At 40.0% G+C, this 20,361-nt stretch overlaps 1 protein-coding gene across 2 annotated transcripts in view; it reads left to right on the forward strand.

Annotated features, from left to right (window-relative positions):
• The first annotated feature begins 2,698 nt into the window (after nucleotides 1–2,698).
• fam91a1 (family with sequence similarity 91 member A1) overlaps nucleotides 2,699–20,361 on the forward strand; it is a 43,678-nt gene continuing 26,015 nt past the window's right edge. Inside the window, exons 1-4 of one of the 2 annotated variants that reach the window (XM_058404896.1) lie at nucleotides 2,699–2,979; nucleotides 4,032–4,116; nucleotides 4,246–4,397; nucleotides 13,090–13,147. In XM_058404896.1, the coding sequence (XP_058260879.1) occupies nucleotides 2,908–2,979; nucleotides 4,032–4,116; nucleotides 4,246–4,397; nucleotides 13,090–13,147 (367 nt within the window). In that variant the 5' untranslated portion in view covers nucleotides 2,699–2,907. The remainder of the gene's footprint in view (nucleotides 2,980–4,031; nucleotides 4,117–4,245; nucleotides 4,398–13,089; nucleotides 13,148–20,361) is intronic. The other variant, XM_058404895.1, reaches the window with a different exon arrangement.

Raw genomic sequence — 20,361 nt, forward strand, 5'->3', positions numbered from 1 at the left:
TGGATGAATGAAGACATTAAGGAGATCCTAATGACTTGCTTAATTTAATTTCAGTTTATAAATTAGGTACTACTGAGTCATACTGTCATTGTGATCTGTCAGTCTGCATGATATCACTGAACGGAAAGGAAAACGAATGACTTTTATTTACTTAATTTCCTGTGATCTGTAGGAAATGTGTGTGATGCAATGTCCTGTGGAACATGTACTGTAAATTATACCAAATATTTAATAGGCGTGAATAAGAGCAGATAAGAGGAAGAGCATGTTTCATGTATGGAATATTACATGAATTCTCACATTAATGCAATAATAATAATAAAAAAAATGGTTTAATGATTATATTTCAAGAATTATAGTTATTATTATAAAAATTATTTCTTTTTATTCATTTTTAATGTTATTTGTCTCAAACCTGAACATACTGTAGGTTGTTGTGAAAAACTCTTTACCTAAGTTTTTAAAATATCTTTGTGTTGAGCACCTCCGTCGTGAAATTACCCATCATACTCGAGCAGTGTGATGTCAATTAACTGAGTGTTATCTGATTACGAGCAGCAGATGGGACTTTGGCTTGTTACTCCTATCATCGGTTGCACCGAGGGACATGACATAACTTAGTGTCATGTTGATTTTGCTGCACAGGGAAAGCCAAACATATATGCTTGTAGATGGATTGAATAACATTAGGCTACAAGTGAGTGTAAGATAATCCTTTGCACGAATGCACTTCCCCTGTCCTGTACACTGGCTAGGCTTACTGAAAGGAGAAATTCAACCCGAATGACTTACTACTAATCTTTATGATTAAAAAGTGATCTAAAATGACATCCGAAACATTTATAAGTTGTCTGTTTTGTTATCTGATACTGAAACCAGTGGGAATTATTCTACATTTGACTAATGACTGGACTCCGTACTCAGGAATCCTAAAGTTCCTCCAAGTTCAGCTGATTTCAAATCAACATGGTGTCTCACAGCTTCAGTAACCAAAGCATCACTTCTTACATTTAAATAAGTTACTGTATTAACAAGTAATTGCTTTACATCAACATGCAAATATAGTTTGCATGTAAAATCTACAACATTGTCTCTACAGCTGCCTGTTTTGAGTTGGAAAATATACAGCACTTATACACACAGTTAGCAGGCTAGTTTGTTGCATGGAAACAACAATGGCTTTTTTGGACTTGGCAGTGAGAATATATGGAGGTTGAAATTTCCAAGATCAGACTTCTCCTACTTATGAGGTTGAAGCTGAATTTAGCACTAGCCATTGTTTCATCTCTACCTAAAGAATTTAGCACTGCTTTAATTCTTTATTTTATCAGAGTTTTTTCCCCCGCAGATCGCTAACTAGCCAAGCCACGTGTCTAGTGTCTTTCCTAACCCAGCTTAGCTCTGCCGTATACACTCACCAGACATAACATTATGACCAGCTGCCTAATATTGTGTTGGTCCCCCATTTGCTGCCAAAAAAGCCCTGACCCGTCATGCACTGTGTATTCTGACACCTTTCTATCAGAACCAGCATTAACTTCTTCAGCAAATTGAGCAACAGTAGCTCGTCTGTTGGATCGGATCACACGGGCCAGCCTTCACTCCCCACGTGCTTCAGTGAAACAGTTCACCACTGTTCCTTCCTTGGACGACTTTTGATAGATACTGACCGGGAACACCCCACAAGAGCTGCAGTTTTGGATAAACTAGACAAACAACAGAAGCGCACAGGATGACAAGACAAGACAGTGCAGACAAGCAACATATAGACCGACTTTTGTGCAGATAGCAGTGTATACAGTGAGTGCAAATAAGAAATTGACATTTTGTGCAAAGAACAGTGTATACAGTGAATGCAAATATTAAAGTGACACATGTAAACAGGATTAATATAAAAAAAAAAAGTAAAGTGACGTGTGTGAAACAGGACAATTTAGTGTTTGTGTGTGTGTGTCTGTGTCCAGCACAGTTCAGTTCTTCTTGGAACACAGTTCTCACGTTTTGTGCATGTGTGTTATGTATGTGTGTGTGAGTACGTGTCCAGCACAATTCAGTTCTCCTGTTGAGATCAGATCTTGGATGTGTGTGTGTGTGTATGTGTGATCAGTTCAGCTCAGTTCTCTGTTGAGATACCTGATTGCCTGAGGGAAGTCCATTTTGTGTCCAGTTTCTGGGTTGGATTAACCTGACTGTTATACTTTTTGCATTTCCTCCTGCTGTTAACTTTTCATAGAAACATCCCCAACCAACAGATCAGCACAAGGAAGGTCACACATATTTGAGCTGAATCATATTTGATGTTTGTGGACTTCTCCTTTAATTGTCAACGTAATTGACTGCTTGAGTGATGTATATATCTTAATAAAACCCTCATCATATCTGAATGCATACTGAAGAAAGCACATATAAGACTGTTGTTTTTGTTTTTTTTGTACATGCCTTTAAGACTGCTCGTGAACGTCAACCTTCTCATGTTGTCTCCTTATCAGCAGAAACCAGGCGCTCATTCATTCTTAACGGCGGTCCCATCCCAAATGGCACCTGACTTTACATCAACGCGCCCTATCTAGGGTACGAGACAACAGTTTTTAACGCCCTAGGTAGTGCACTACGCGACTAACAGACAGTCGTTTGCAGCTCGGCCCTATTGTTCCAACCGGTTCGTCAGGCGCTTAGCGGAAGTGACGACTGTAGGTGGACGCATGACGAAAAGGGGCTGCTTAAAAAATACGACAAGGAAGTGGACATTGAGGAACGTCGGCTCAATCATACTGAAAAGAGTAAAATACATATATTTATTTGTTAGATCTTGAATTTTGTCGTAAGGGTCGGGAGGGTACAGTCGGCTCGGACTTACCCGGAAACCCGCTGCTGGCCATTTTAGCTGCAATAACAGCGGATACAGCGATGAACACAGACGTGGAATTTCACATCAGGCAAAATTATCCGTGGAACAAGCTGCCAGCCAATGTCAAGCAGGTAAACATCTGGAAAATAACACGCTGTGACCTCGAACACATCCGCTCTTGATCAGCCACCGGGAATGTCATTCATTAAGACAGCTGTCCACTGAGAATGAACGACTCTCATCATCATCATCATCATCATCATCATCAGTATCAGTGTAATTCTCTCCTTCTCGTGCATCCGGAGCATCCTATTGCTGTGCAGCCCAGTGCAGATTGCAATAACAACCCTGCAGCATGCCCACATCTAAAACCTTAAACCCGTCCAATAAGTGTTGGGAGAAGGTCCAAGTAAGGGTTTAGTGTAAACATTAGCCTGGGTCAGATTTTTCCAGCTGTACTAAGAGTCCAGGACAGATCTTTTACTTATTTGATCGCCAATTACTTATCATCACACAGATCTGTCTGGACTCTTCAACAGAAGTTAAGTGATGTAGGTTAGAGATAAGTTATTTCTAACCCGTGATCACTTTTTGTCTGAAGATTTCATTCTTTCATCTTTATTAAGCGCTTCACCCTGAATCTGACCCCTGTCCCGGGAACACAGTGGACGAGGCGGGAATACGTTCGCATCAAACGTGGCCAGTTCATCTACGTGCATGCTTCTGGGAGGAAGTTGGAGGAAACCGGAAAACCCTGAGAAGTCCTGAAATCAACTCGATTTGGATTATGGACAACGAGTTATTTAGTCTTTGCGCAATATGGTGTGATCTTTAATATCCATAAATTGTCACGCACAACTTTCTTTTCATTCTTCATTCATTCCTTCCTTTTCAGTAAGTGCTTCGGTCAGGGTTATGGTGGATAAGAATCCTGGGAACATAGTCAAACCCAGGGTACTATGCTCACACACCCACATGTGCACCTAGTGGCAATTTAGTGTCACCGATCCACCATGTTTTTGGGAGGTAGGAAGCTGGAGAACATGAAAGGAGCATGGAGAACATACAGAACTCTACGCAGACACAGATCGAACCCAGGAACACTGCTGGAAACCCAGGAACATGCTGACTGTTGAGTTGTAGAGATCCTTACATTTATTTATTTACTTTCCTCCATTTGCAGAGTCTTGGAAACTCACAGAGGGAGTATGACAAGCAGGTCTTGCTGTACAGCATACGAAACCAGCTGCGGTTCCGCAATAACCTGGGTAAGAGCGCATCAGAGCATGTGACTATAGCATATTGCTGGCTGTGATAGAGAATAAGCGCAGTATCATCATGAATGCTGGTTATTTAGTTGTCATTTTAAAAACACGCCATGTATTTACCCATGACAGTCAGGCACGTGAAGAAGGATGAGCGGAACTACTACGAGGAGCTGCTGAAGTACAGCCGTGAGCACCTGATGCTGTACCCGTACCATCTGTCCGACATCATGGTTAAAGGGCTGCGGGTCACTCCCTTCTCCTACTACATCAGCATCATGGAGGTACAGTGTGCTTTTAGCCCTTATTTCAACCATCAGGTTTTATTTCAACATACTCGCTCTCACTCCCTATTGTTTCTATAGTAACGGCTCATCCGCATGGACTCGTACGGCAAATAATCGAAATCTAATAAAAACGGATTTATGTTGTTATTTAACAAAGATTAAACCTATACATCATTGAGACATCTTCCATAAGGATGTGCTTACATAACATAATATAACATGGAATGAGTCTCCAGTGTCAGAGCTTTGGAGCAGTCTAGCAGGAAAATCTGCAGTTTGTTTTAATCGTATTAACCTCAGAGAGAGAGAGAGAGAAACTGATGAGAACTGTTTATGAATATTTCTCAGCCGTAAACGTGACTATTATCAGTTAGAAAGCACACCGTTGTCCATTAAAGCATTACAGATTTTAATATGTGAAAAATACTGTGATAGAAGAGCAATAAAACACCTAGTGTAATTAGAAAAGAATGAGAGTAACTCTGTTTTGGTTCGGTTCACATCACACCACCCTGCTGGTATTATTTTTCCTATACAAGCACACCTTGTCATGGTTCATTCCGTACGTCTATACAGAAATATCTTCATTTTGTTTGATTGCACCTTTGCTTTCCAGCACAGAATTGTGAGATCGGTTATGATTCCTTTTCCTATTTGCTCCTAAAACCAGGAGAAGAAAAGTACTAAAAAAGGCTAGAGTGAAAATACAGAGTGCCTCCCAGTTTAGAGATTTTATCCCGGTCGTTTTTTTTATTCCATTATCATCTTGTCGCTTTGGCATTCAGAGAAGCTGGAAATCCAGGAGCTCATGCCTGCAGTATCCAGCATCTGATTGCTGTCTTTTCACATTATGGTTGCTATCATTTACACGTGTGTTTATAATTCCGAAGAAAGTGATACTGCGCCCACTCGTTCCTTTCTAGTCAGATGACGATTAGTCAGTATACAGACGTGCTTTTGGTGAATGATTGTCCTTCATTGTGACATCCTAATTATTAATGTGGTATCTAATGAACGGTTGGTGCGACACATTTCTATGGGTTTTTTTTTTTAAACAATGTGCAGTATGTTGCAGGTTCACAAAGAAGCCATGGAGTCCAGATAGTTAGAGAATTTTCTCTCTTGTAGATCTTATCTTCCTCTGCAGAGGGAGAAGACTTTAGCAGTACCGCAGCAGTGAGTTATCACTTCAGTTATACCTTGAGAAGTGAGCCCATGATCAGAAGAGGCGTAGCTCTTTTACAGTGAGGTGTAAAAAAAAAAAAAATAGCACAGTTTCTTATAAGTTATTATAAGATATATGAAACTTTTCAGATATAAAATGAAAAGTTATTATATACTGAATATTTATAATTGCATAGAAACAGTATTTATGTAAGATGGGCTTCAGAAGGTGGATGTCTGTAACCTTAAGCAACTAATTTGCATAGGAACACGCACTAATTGTGTTATAATGTAAAACAACGAGCAAAGTTCTCAAACATTTGAGGCACTTATGAGTAAGCGAGAGTGGCAAGGACAAACTCCCTGAGATGGCATGAAGAAGAATCCACACGCACTTCTTGTTGGGGATACTTGATAGTAGGAGCGATGAGATACAGTATGCAGGAGTAAGAGTGTCAGAAAGATGTCCTGGGACAGCACAGGTCAGTCAGACATAACATTATAAGCACTGACAGATGAAGTGATGATCTCCTCATCATGGCACCTGTTAGTGGGTGGGATATATTAGGCAGCAAGTGAACATTTTGTCCTCAGAGTTGATGTGTTAGAAGCAGGAAAAATGGACAATCGTAAGGATTTGAGCGAGTTTGACGAAGGGCCAAATTGTGATGGCTAGAAGACTGGATCAGAGCATCTCCAAAACTGCAGCTCTTGTGGGGTGTTCCCGGTCTGCAGTGGTCAGTATCTATCAAAAGTGGTCCAAGGAAGGAACAGTGGTGAACCGGCGACAGGGTCATGGGTAGCCAAGGCTCATTGAGGCACATTGATCCAATAGATGATCTACTGTTGCTGGAATTGCTGAAGAAGTTAATGCTGGTTCTGATAGAAAGGTGTCAGAATACACAGTACACTGTACACCAACAGTGGACACGTGAGCATCAGAACTGGACCACGGAGCAATGGAAGATGGTGGCCTGGTCTGATGAATCACGTTTTCTTTTACATCATGTGGATGGCCGGGTGCGCGTGCATCACTTACCAGGGGAACACATAGCACCAGGATGCACTATGGGAAGAAGGCAAGTCGGCAGAGGAAGCGTCCTGCTTTGGGCAATGTTCTGCTGGGAAACCTTGGGTCCTGCCATCCATGTGGATGTTACTTTGACACGTACCACCTACCTAAGCAATGTTGCAGACCATGTTACACACTTTCATGGAAATGGTATTCCCTGATGGCTTTGGTCTCTTTCAGCAGGATAATGCACCGTGCCACAAAGCACATTTCAGGTGTTGACTTTGCCTCCAAATTCCCCAGATCTCGATCCAATCAAGCATCGCTGGGATGTGCTGGACAAACAAGTCCGATGCATGGAGGCCCCACCTCACAACTTACAGGATTTAAAGGATCTGCTGCTAAGATCTTGGTTCCGGATACCACAGCACACCTTCGGGGATCTAGTGGAGTCCATGCCTCGACGGGCAGCAAAAGGGGGACCAACACAATATTAGGAAGAGTAATACTGAAAGAGAAAGCGTGACGTTGTGTAGATTTCTACAATAGTAAGACATCCCACCTGAATGGTTGCACTTTACTAAGTATGTTTAGCTAAGAAAACATGCTGGGTGTGGTTTGTAAATGTTTCGTGACAAACCGTCTCTGGTGGAAATGCCATCAGAGACATCTGGCCCTACTGTGAAACAATGGTGTTTGGGAAGTGTGTAATCTGTATAGGAATTTGTGGGCAATGTGTACAATGCTATGTCGTAAAAGGATGAGAACCTCTGACATACAGTACAGTACTATATCAATCTATTCAAGCAGCTAAACTCCATAAGTCCGTGTTTAGATCACTGAACCAGTCAAGACATGCAAACCAAAGTTTTGCAAACTGATCTGTGTAGATAAATAGTCTATACAGTTTTAATATACACTTTTTTTAAATCTACATTTAAATCTGACCATTACACTTATATGTGGTAATTTAGAAGCACACGCTTGTATAGAAATCATATGCTATAACTTTTAATTATTCTTCACTGGAACTAAGAAGCCCAAACCTGTTCCAGCATGACAAAGTGAGCTCTTCCTCAAGACATGATTTGCCCCAGCTGGAGTGGAAAAACTCCATTAAAGTCCATTAATCACTTCACTACATGTGCGGAGATTAAGTCTCTAATGTAATGTTCAGACAGTAACACTGGCGTTTTTCTAAAATCGCGTCTCATTACACCAGTGTAACATTATTGGCAAGAGTAGACCAGTCATAAATTCATTAGCCATCTCACAGGGCATGTAAAAGCTCTATGGTGTCCAGTCTCTTTGACTAAAATATGATCCCTAATGTAATAAAGTCTTGCAGTTAGCTAGTGGCTTAGCTTAAGTGGTTAAGGCTCTGGGTCATTGATCGGGGGTTCAAGCCTCAGCACCGCCAAGTTGCTACTGTTGGGCCCTTGAGCAAGGCCTTTAACCCTCTCTGCTCCAGGGGTGCTGTATGATGGCTCTGACCCCAACCTCCAAGGATGGGATATGCGAAGAAAGAATTTCACTGTGTAATGTATATGTGACAAATAAAGGCTATTGCTACTGGCTATTGCTATTGCTAATACGGATGATTAGCTGTGTAAGGGACAGTTTGAATGTGTCACAGCAATGCAGCACGGCACGCTTGCACTCAGTCAACGTTTGTCTATGACCTGTGGTGTTTTCTTGTCCTACTTGGCATGAAATAAATTTTTACGAGTTGTCTTGATTTTTTTCCAACTTCTGTGCAATCTAAGAAGTAACTGCTATTAAAAGCTGATGGATGTAGTGCAACAGGTGGTAGGATTTGCAGCGAGTAACATGTGCTCTAGTTACACCATATCGAGTGCATTCTGTGTAAATATAAATATCAAATAAAACGTTATATTCCGTGAAACTCAATAGCAGGAAGAGGGGAATGTTTTTATTCACTAGCCTGATAGATAGATAGATAGATAGATAGATAGATAGATAGATAGATAGATAGATAGATAGATAGATAGATAGATAGTCCATCTTTGACTGGTATAAAAAAACAGAGAGCATTAGTATTTCATATGTTGTTATGGTATCCTGTTACAAAGTGTACTCAATGCTTTTAGTTAACACACCAAACAAATGGTTTTGCAATCTGTGGAACATGGTGAGAGCAGATCATTTTCTGATAGAAAGATCAGAGGAGAGGATCGCACATCAGAAGTCCAGCCAAATCCATAAGCAACACAGTAAACAGCGTAGCCGTCTGTCGTAAGACGAAGTAATAGATCTACGTAGGATGAGCTCGTGAGATTAAAGTTTATTAAAGTTGTCAGACGCTGAATTCGCACTCGCAAATAGAACTACTTCTCCCACACATCGCGGTCTAAAGTCGCACAACAGTGCGAGCTGAAAATCTGTCAGTCCATAAGGTTGCCTTGGGCTGGCCATCAGGTTCTCAGCGAGTGCTCTCTAACCCTGCTATGACTGAGAAATCTTCAGGCTGTAGCCATACAGAGTTAAGGAAGTGATCATAACGGTTTTCTCTGACAAAAACATTACTTCCTTGTAAGATAGATAAAGAAATTGGAGAAAACAGCATTTCTACGTCGTTCTGATGAAAGACAGATCCTTAGTGATCCTTTCTCCAGCTTCCAGGGGAGTGTTATATTATAATACCTGAAGTGAAACGTTGTAAGTGGAAACTGTGATACTGGCCTGTAGAGTTATTATCAAGTATGAATTTTTTATGCCATTCCACACCTAATATAACTCCAGAGCAGTGCTGTGTTTCTGGAGATTATTGCTAGCTAGTGTATAGATTTAACTGGGGCAACGTCCAGGATAGACTTTGAACTCAAGACACGATCACTTGAAGTTGGCCTCACGGAAAGAACCGTGCTTCAACAAATGTCTTGAGCTTCAGGGAATATTGCAAAATCTAAATTTAAAGTGTCTACAATAATAACATTGTACGTATCCTACATCTCAATATACACTATATTGACAAATGTTTTGTTTCAGGTGTTGTTTTTCAGGTGTTGGGCTCGGCCCTTTAGTTCCAGTGAAAGGAACTCTTAATGCTTCAGCATATCAAGACATTTTGGACAATTTCATGCTCCCAACTTTGTGGGAACAGTTTGGGGATGACCCCTTCCTGTTCCAACATGACTGCACACCAGTGCACAAAGCAAGGTCCATAAAGACATGGATGAGCGAGTTTGGTGTTGAGAAACTTGACTGGCCTGCACAGAATCCTGACCTCAACCTGGTAGAACACCTTTGGGATGAATTAGAGCAGAGACTGTGAGCCAGACCTTCTCGTCCAACATCAATACCTGACCTCACAAATGTATTTCTAGAGGAATGGTCAAAAATTTCCATAAACACACTCCTAAACCTATTGGAAAGCCAGCCGAAGCTGTTATAGCTGTAAAGAGTGGGCCGACTCCATGTTAAATTCATGTGCATGTAAAGGCAGACGTCCCAACTTGGGCCTGGCTCACAGTCTCCGCTCTAACCCTGTCCAAAATGTCTTGGTATGAAGCTGAAGCATTAAGAGTTCCTTTCACTGGAACTAAGCGGCCGAGCCCAACCCCTGAAAAACAACACCTGAATTCAGTCATTTGGGGGGGTGTCCCAAAACTTTTGGCAAAATAGTGTATGTAGGATTTGTAATAAACTGTTTATCATATTTTTACGATTTTATGATATTTTTATATTTTTAAGTACATGATATGTAATAAATGATAATAAATCATTAGGAAGTAGTAGATGTTGGACTGCTGATTGGACAGTTGTGAGTTCAAATCCCAAGACAAGACCCTTAACCCTCAGTTGCTCAGTTGTATGAATGAGATAAATTCAAGTCACTGTGGATAACGTCTGCCAGTGTACATACTGATAAGTACATGGATTTTATCCCTTTAAATAAATCTTAATTCAGTTTAATTAAATGTCTGCAGCAAAAGCACAAAGCAGTATATAAATTCAGGATATAAAATGATAAATGTATCTCCAAAGAGCAAGCTGGAGGCAACACTGAGAAGGAAAAACTCGGGGAAAAAACCTCGAGATACTCAAAAGGGAACCCATCCTCATCAGGGTGACAGCAGATAGTACGATTATAATTCAGAAACGTTCAGAACTACAACATTTAAAGTGATTCATATTAGAAATTAGAAGTACTTTACTACAAAAAGCTACAAGAAGTCTCACAGGGATATTGTAATGCGCTCGTTCTAATACATCATCGGTTCTATAGTAAACACTTACACAGGGACTCGGATGGCGGACGCTCCACATAAACAGATTTATTTATTACTTTATTTTTTAAAAGTCTTAAAAGTATTGTTTAGCATTGAGTGGCAGTAAAACTGTGAATTAACATTTACTGTACTAAGAAGTCTTCAGGATAGAGGAGCTTCTACTTGCTACAGTAGGTTTATATATTAAAATTATGTCAAGACTAGAATAAAGAGGTTGGTAATATGGCTGTTATAATGTGAGTGATAGGAAATGTATAAATTGTGACCCTAAATGGATAAAAAATATAAGTATGACCTGTCACCCTTTTATAAATAAAACCTTACTATTGTTGCCTAAAACAATAAAAACAACTAAAACACCAACAACAACAATAAACGAACTAAAAAATTCAGGATGCGATGTTCAGGACCTGCGTTTTATATTATACCTCAATGCTAGTCACCTTAAAGCGCTTTGACTTTAGACATTCCAATCTGAATTTATGTTTAAACTCCATCCCACAGATCCTTTTATCATATTTGCAGAGTAAGGTTTTAAGAAAGAGTAATTAAAGAGTAAAGTTTTAAGGAAATACCAGTTGTTAAAAATCTGTGAAGCAATCTATGAAAATCTACGAAATCTATGTTGGTTAAATTTTTATCATTCAGTATATATTGTAACTGTACGGTGCTTTTTCATTGCTACTATGGTTGAATTGTTTGGTAACGCTACAGGGAGTGACCAGTGCATGAGTAAGTGATTTTTGATATCTTACACTAGATCTAATAGCCCTGTTCATTAACTTCTAGATTGAATGATCAGGCTTTGAGTAAAGTGCTGGGAGATAGAAGGATATCTGAAGTCTGAAGGATATCTGTCTGTTCCAACCATTTATTTGAGTTGAGAAATCACTGGTTAGGTTTTATCTTTTTACTGATCATGAACTCTTCGCTAGCATCTGAAAAATGGATTTCTGCCCACTGTGGGGTTCGTAAACAATAAACAATAAACAAAAAAATTGGATCGCCAGAGATTCGCCAGTCACTTGTTCATAAGCATCTAACATTTGAAGGTGTTTATCTTCAACCACTAAAATTCTGTGTAAGGTTATCCAACAGAGGGGAAAACACAGGTCTCACACTGAAAGCCAACAGACTGATTTTATATCAGACTTGTGACAATAAAATAATTAATTCGTTTATATTGAATGGAAAGGTTGGATAAGCTGGAGGAATGAATCGCCAGTGTACTGGTGAATAGCAGCTTGTGTTAATGTTTGCGGTCTGAATTTTATTCTGTAAAAAGGACTAGCTGTATATCTGCTGACATTCAGGTTATTCTGCTTATGCATTGCTTATGCAGCAGTTATTTGTTAAACAGTTCAACCAGGATACAAAAAGTGACTAAGATTGAAATCTCTGTTTGACCGAGAAGGCAGCAAAAGACACAATTAATATATTGAAAACAACAACAAAACAAAAACAAGAGGGGAAAGAAACCTAAAATGGAAATTGAAAATACAGTACTATACAATCAAATATCGCAAAGTTATTGACAAGAGCCATAAATTCAGACAAGTGAAGAAGTACAGTAAGCTTTGCTCAACTAGTGTTAAACTTAAAAGCGTTATTTCCCAGCTCGGACCTAACCCTGGGAACAATATTGAATAATGTCCTTTGAGTGAAAATTGAGAAATAATGGATGACGAAGTAGGTAACAATCCACATGTTGATTTATAAATAAATCAGCAGCAGTATGAATGTAGGCTTAAGTCTCGAGGTGGCCAGTTCAGCCTGAGCGATAATAAATATTACTCTAACAGCTGAGATTTTTTCACGTTGGAATTTTTTGAGTCATTTATTTTTAACGTTATGTAGTAGATGCACTTATAACAGTGTAATAATGACTCTACTTTGCTGTAGTTATTTTTACTTCATGATGACTGAAATTGTCTTGCTTCTTCACTTGACGTGAAATCATACAATCATTTAACATAAATATCCTCTCAAGACCTTTCCCTTTTTCTAGGTTCATACACCAGGTGACTTGGATAGCACTTATGGATGGGCTTAAATAGCACTTCGCACATACACAATAATTTTATCCCGCATATTTTTTTTTTTTATCAGGTTCATGTATGCTGAATGAAATGAAGGAGAAGGTTCTATTTATTTTGCGGGCCGTGAAAGAAATGTTTCTTCTTCACTAATACTCGGGACTTAACAGTCAAGAATGATTTAAGTAGTTAAAGTTTCTGACAGTGTTCACTCCCATTTCCAGGACATTATGAACAGCGAGAAGAGCTACGACTCTCTGCCCAACTTCACTGCTGCTGACTGTAAGTTTTCTCACCGTTTTGCCATTCCCTATTCCTCGTAAGCCTCTGAAGGTGATTAACTATTATCTCTGACCTTCTCATTCTCACTTACATGGCCACAAGCTGAGCGATCTTGCCAGTGCGCATGTAGCAGTGACTAAAAAGCCATGCCTTGTTATATATCCTAGCAGTGAATACATTTTTTTTTAATAGCTAGATTTTCAGTATTTATTATGATACACTATATCGCAAAGTTTTGGGACACCCCTCCAAATCATTGAATTCAGGTGTTGTTTTTCAGTGATTGGGCTCGGGCCCTTAGTTCCAGTGAAAGGAACTCAATGCTTCAGCTTCATACCAAGACATTTTGGACAATTTTAATACTCCCAACTTTGTGGGAACAGTTTGGGGATGACCCCTTCCTGTCCCAAAATGACTGCACACCAATGCACAATGCATGTCCATAAAGACATGGATGAGAGAGTTTGGTGTGGAGGAACCTAACTGGTCTGCACAGAGTCCAGACCTCAACCTGATGGAACACCTTTGGGATGAATTAGAGTGGAGACTGTGAGCCAGACCAAAACTGGGACTTCTGCCTTAACATGCACATGAATGTAATATGGAGTTCTTCACAGCTATAACAGCTTCAACTCTTATGGAAAGGCTTTCCACAAGTTTTCGGAGTGTGCTTATGGGAATTTTTGACCATTCCTTTAGAAGTGCATTTGTGAGGTCTGGCACTGATGTTGGACGAGAAGGTCTGGCTCTCAGTCTCCACTCTAATTCATCCCTAGCAGGCTGAGGTCAGGACTCCACACCAAACTCGTTCATCCATGTCTTTATGGATTTACCTTGTTTTGTGCACTGGTGCACAGTCATGTTGGAACAGGAAGGGGTCATCCCCAAACTGTTCCCACAAAGTTGGGAGCATGAAATTGTCCAAAACGTCTTGGTATGAAGCTGAAGCATTAAGAGTTCCTTTCACTGGAACTAAGTGGGTGAGACCAACCCCTGAAAAACAACACCTGAATTCAATGATTTGGAAGGGTGTCCCAAAACTTTTGCCAATATAGTGTATGTAGGATTTGTATTAAACTGTTTATCATATTTTTATTTAACCTCTGTAAATTGAAATACAAAAATGTAACTAATCTTAGCCGTAAATATTTTTTTTTAGAAAAGCTATCAGAGTAACAGCAATATCTCAGAAAAGTGGATGGTGACATAATACATCATGATGTACATTATTTTATTGTATTGACGTAAAGTACAGAGGATATATATTTAAAAAGCAAGCAATAAAATCTAAATGACAAACAAATAGAAATGTTTCGGGGTAAAAAATAAAGACAGGTCTGTTGTGACTGCAGGTGTGTGTGTGTGTGTGTATGAGAGTGTGTATGAGAGTGTGTATGAGAGTGTGTATGAGAGTGTGTATGAGAGTGTGTATGAGAGTGTGTATGTGAGTGTGTATGTGAGTGTGTATGTGAGTGTGTGTGTGTGTGTGTGTGTCTTTAGAAAGAGGCTGGCTTCAGGGACTTGAGTAAAGATGTGTCAGGATGAGTCACAGTGTTTCTAAGCTTTTTGAGGTTGCTCAGACCCCAAACACCACCGGGATGGCTCAAAGGGCAGCTGTAGGAGAAATATGGAGCACAGCTTGATCTCTGTAGATACAGTATCCGCTGGTCAGTTGCATGTGACACTGGAGTAAACAATATAACACTCCACCCCCCTCCCCCTCAGGCTAGCCGTCTCATTCACAGAGCTACCGCCTGGGGAGGGTGAAGGCTAACATGTCCTTCCCTCGAGACACCTGAAGCCTAGTGCTCATGCTGCATCACAGAACAGCATAACACAGTCAGAGGAAAAGGCTCATACACATACACAATTATTCTCTCATACACACTCTCATACACACTCTCATACACACTCTCATACACACTCTCATACACACTCACATATACACACTCATATACACACTCATACACACACTCATACACACACTCATACACACACTCATACACACTCTCATACACACTCACATATACACACTCATATACACACTCATACACACTCTCATACACACTCTCATACACACTCTCATACACACTCACATATACACACTCATATACACACTCATATACACACTCATACACACACTCATACACACTCTCATACACACTCACATATACACACTCATATACACACTCATACACACTCTCATACACACTCTCATACACACTCTCATACACACTCACATATACACACTCATATACACACTCATACACACTCTCATACACACTCTCATACACACTCTCATACACACTCACATATACACACTCATATACACACTCATACACACACTCATACACACTCTCATACACACTCACATATACACACTCATACACACACTCATACACACTCTCATACACACTCACATATACACACTCATACACACTCACATATACACACTCATACACACACTCATACACACTCTCATACACACTCACATATACACACTCATACACACTCTCATACACACTCACATATACACACTCATACACACTCACATATACACACTCATATACACACTCTCATACACACACACACTCTCATACACACTCTCATACACACTCACATATACACTCTCATACACACTCTCATACACACTCACATACACACTCTCATACACACTCTCATACACACTCTCATACACACTCACATATACACACTCATACACACACTCATACACACACTCATACACACTCTCATACACACTCACATACACACTCTCATACACACTCTCATACACACTCTCATACACACTCTCATACACACTCTCATACACACTCACATATACACACTCATATACACACTCATACACACTCTCATACACACTCTCATACACACTCTCATACACACTCACATATACACACTCTCATACACACTCACATATACACACTCATATACACACTCATACACACACTCATACACACTCTCATACACACTCACATATACACACTCATACACACACTCATACACACTCTCATACACACTCACATATACACACTCATACACACTCTCATACACACTCTCATACACACTCACATATACACACTCATATACACACTCATACACACACTCATACACACTCTCATACACACTCACATATACACACTCATATACACACTCATACACACTCTCATACACACACACACTCTCATACACACTCTCATACACACTCACATATACACTCTCATACACACTCTCATACACACTCACATACACACTCTCATACACACTCTCATACACACTCTCATACACACTCACATATACACACTCATATACACACTCATACACACTCTCATACACACTCTCATACACACTCACATATACACACTCATACACACTCTCATACACACTCTCATACACACTCTCATACACACTCACATATACACACTCATATACACACTCATACACACACTCATACACACTCTCATACACACTCACATATACACTCTCATACACACTCTCATACACACTCACATATACACACTCATATACACACTCATACACACTCACATATACACACTCATATACACACTCATACACACTCTCATACACACTCTCATACACACTCTCATACACACTCACATATACACACTCTCATACACACTCACATATACACACTCATATACACACTCATACACACACTCATACACACTCTCATACACACTCACATATACACACTCATACACACACTCATACACACTCTCATACACACTCACATATACACACTCATACACACTCTCATACACACTCTCATACACACTCACATATACACACTCATATACACACTCATACACACACTCATACACACTCTCATACACACTCACATATACACACTCATATACACACTCATACACACTCTCATACACACTCTCATACACACTCACATATACACACTCATATACACACTCATACACACACTCATACACACTCTCATACACACTCACATATACACACTCATATACACACTCATACACACACTCATACACACTCTCATACACACTCACATATACACACTCATATACACACTCATACACACTCTCATACACACTCTCATACACACTTACATACACACTCTCATACACACTCACATATACACTCTCATACACACTCTCATACACACTCATACACACTCACATATACACTCACATATACACTCACATATACACTCTCATACACACTCACATACACACTCTCATACACACTCTCATACACACTCACATACACACTCTCATACACACTCTCATACACTCTCTCATACACACTCTCATACACACTCTCATACACTCTCTCATACACACTCTCATACACACTCTCATACACACTCACATACACACTCTCATACACACTCACATACACACTCATATACACACTCTCATACACACATACACACTCTCATATACACTCACATACACACTCACATACACACTCACATACACACTCTCATACACACTCTCATACACACTCACATACACACTCTCATACACACTCTCATACACACTCACATACACACTCTCATACACACTCACATACACACTCATACACACACTCTCATACACACATACACACTCTCATATACACTCACATACACACTCACATACACACTCTCATATACACTCTCATACACACTCATACACACTCACATATACACTCTCATACACACACTCATACACACACTCATACACACTCACATACACACTCACATACACACTCTCATATACACTCTCATACACACTCATACACACTCACATATACACTCTCATACACACACTCATACACACACTCATACACACTCACATACACACTCATACACACACTCTCATACACACATACACACTCTCATATACACTCACATACACACTCTCATACACACTCTCATACACACTCACATACACACTCACATACACACTCACATACACACTCACATACACACTCTCATACACACTCACATACACACTCTCATACACACTCACATACACACTCATATACACACTCTCATACACACATACACACTCTCATATACACTCACATACACACTCACATACACACTCACATACACACTCTCATACACACTCTCATACACACTCACATACACACTCACATACACACTCACATACACACTCTCATACACACTCACATACACACTCATACACACACTCTCATACACACATACACACTCTCATACACACTCACATACACACTCTCATACACACTCTCATACACACTCACATACACACTCTCATACACACTCACATACACACTCTCATACACACTCTCATACACACTCTCATACACACTCACATACACACTCATATACACACTCTCATACACACATACACACTCTCATATACACTCACATACACACTCACATACACACTCACATACACACTCTCATACACACTCTCATACACACTCACATACACACTCTCATACACACTCTCATACACACTCACATACACACTCTCATACACACTCACATACACACTCATACACACACTCTCATACACACATACACACTCTCATATACACTCACATACACACTCACATACACACTCTCATATACACTCTCATACACACTCATACACACTCACATATACACTCTCATACACACACTCATACACACACTCATACACACTCACATACACACTCATACACACACTCTCATACACACATACACACTCTCATATACACTCACATACACACTCACATACACACTCTCATACACACTCTCATACACACTCACATACACACTCACATACACACTCACATACACACTCTCATACACACTCATATACACACTCTCATATACACATACACACTCTCATACACACTCTCATATACACTCACATACACACTCATACACACTCTCATACACACTCTCATACACACTCACATACACACTCACATATACACTCATACACACTCACATATACACTCTCATACACACTCACATACACACTCTCATACACACTCACATACACACTCACATATACACTCATACACACTCACATATACACTCATACACACTCTCCTACACATTCACATACACACTCACATACACACTCACATACACACTCTCATACACACTCACATACACACTCTCATACACACTCACATACACACTCACATACACACTCTCATGCACACTCTCATGCACACTCACATACACACTCACATACACACTCACATACACACTCTCATACACACTCTCATACACACATACACACTCACATATACACTCACATACACACTCACATACACACTCACATATACACTCACATACACACTCACATAAACACTCACACGCTCTCATACACACACTCATACACACTCACATACACACTCACATGCACACACTCACATGCACACACTCACATACACACTCTCATACACACTCTCATACACACTTACATACAAACTCTCAAACACTCTCATACACACTCACATACACACACTCATACACACTCACATACACACTCACATACACACTCACATACACACTCTCATACACACTCACATACACACTCACATACACACTCTCCTACACACTCACATACACACTCACATACACACTCACATACACACTCACATACACACTCACATACACACTCTCATACACACATACACACTCTCATACACACTCACATACACACTCTCATACACACTCACATACACACTCTCATACACACTCACATACACACTCACATACACACTCACATACACACTCACATACACACTCACATACACACTCTCATACACACTCACATACACACTCTCATACACACATACACACTCTCATACACACTCACATATACACTCACATACACACTCTCATACACACTCTCATACACACTCACATACACACTCTCATACACACTCACATACACACTCTCCTACACATTCACATACACACTCACATACACACTCACATACACACTCTCATACACACTCTCCTACACATTCACATACACACTCACATACACACTCACATATACACTCTCATACACACTCTCATACACACTCACACACATACACACTCTCATATACACTCACATACACACTCATATACACTCACATATACACTCACATATACACTCACACACTCACATACACACTCTCATGCACACTCTCATACACACTCTCATACACACTCACATACACAC

This window comes from Hemibagrus wyckioides, linkage group LG12 (genome assembly GCF_019097595.1).
Source record: "Hemibagrus wyckioides isolate EC202008001 linkage group LG12, SWU_Hwy_1.0, whole genome shotgun sequence".
Taxonomy (NCBI): domain Eukaryota; kingdom Metazoa; phylum Chordata; class Actinopteri; order Siluriformes; family Bagridae; genus Hemibagrus; species Hemibagrus wyckioides.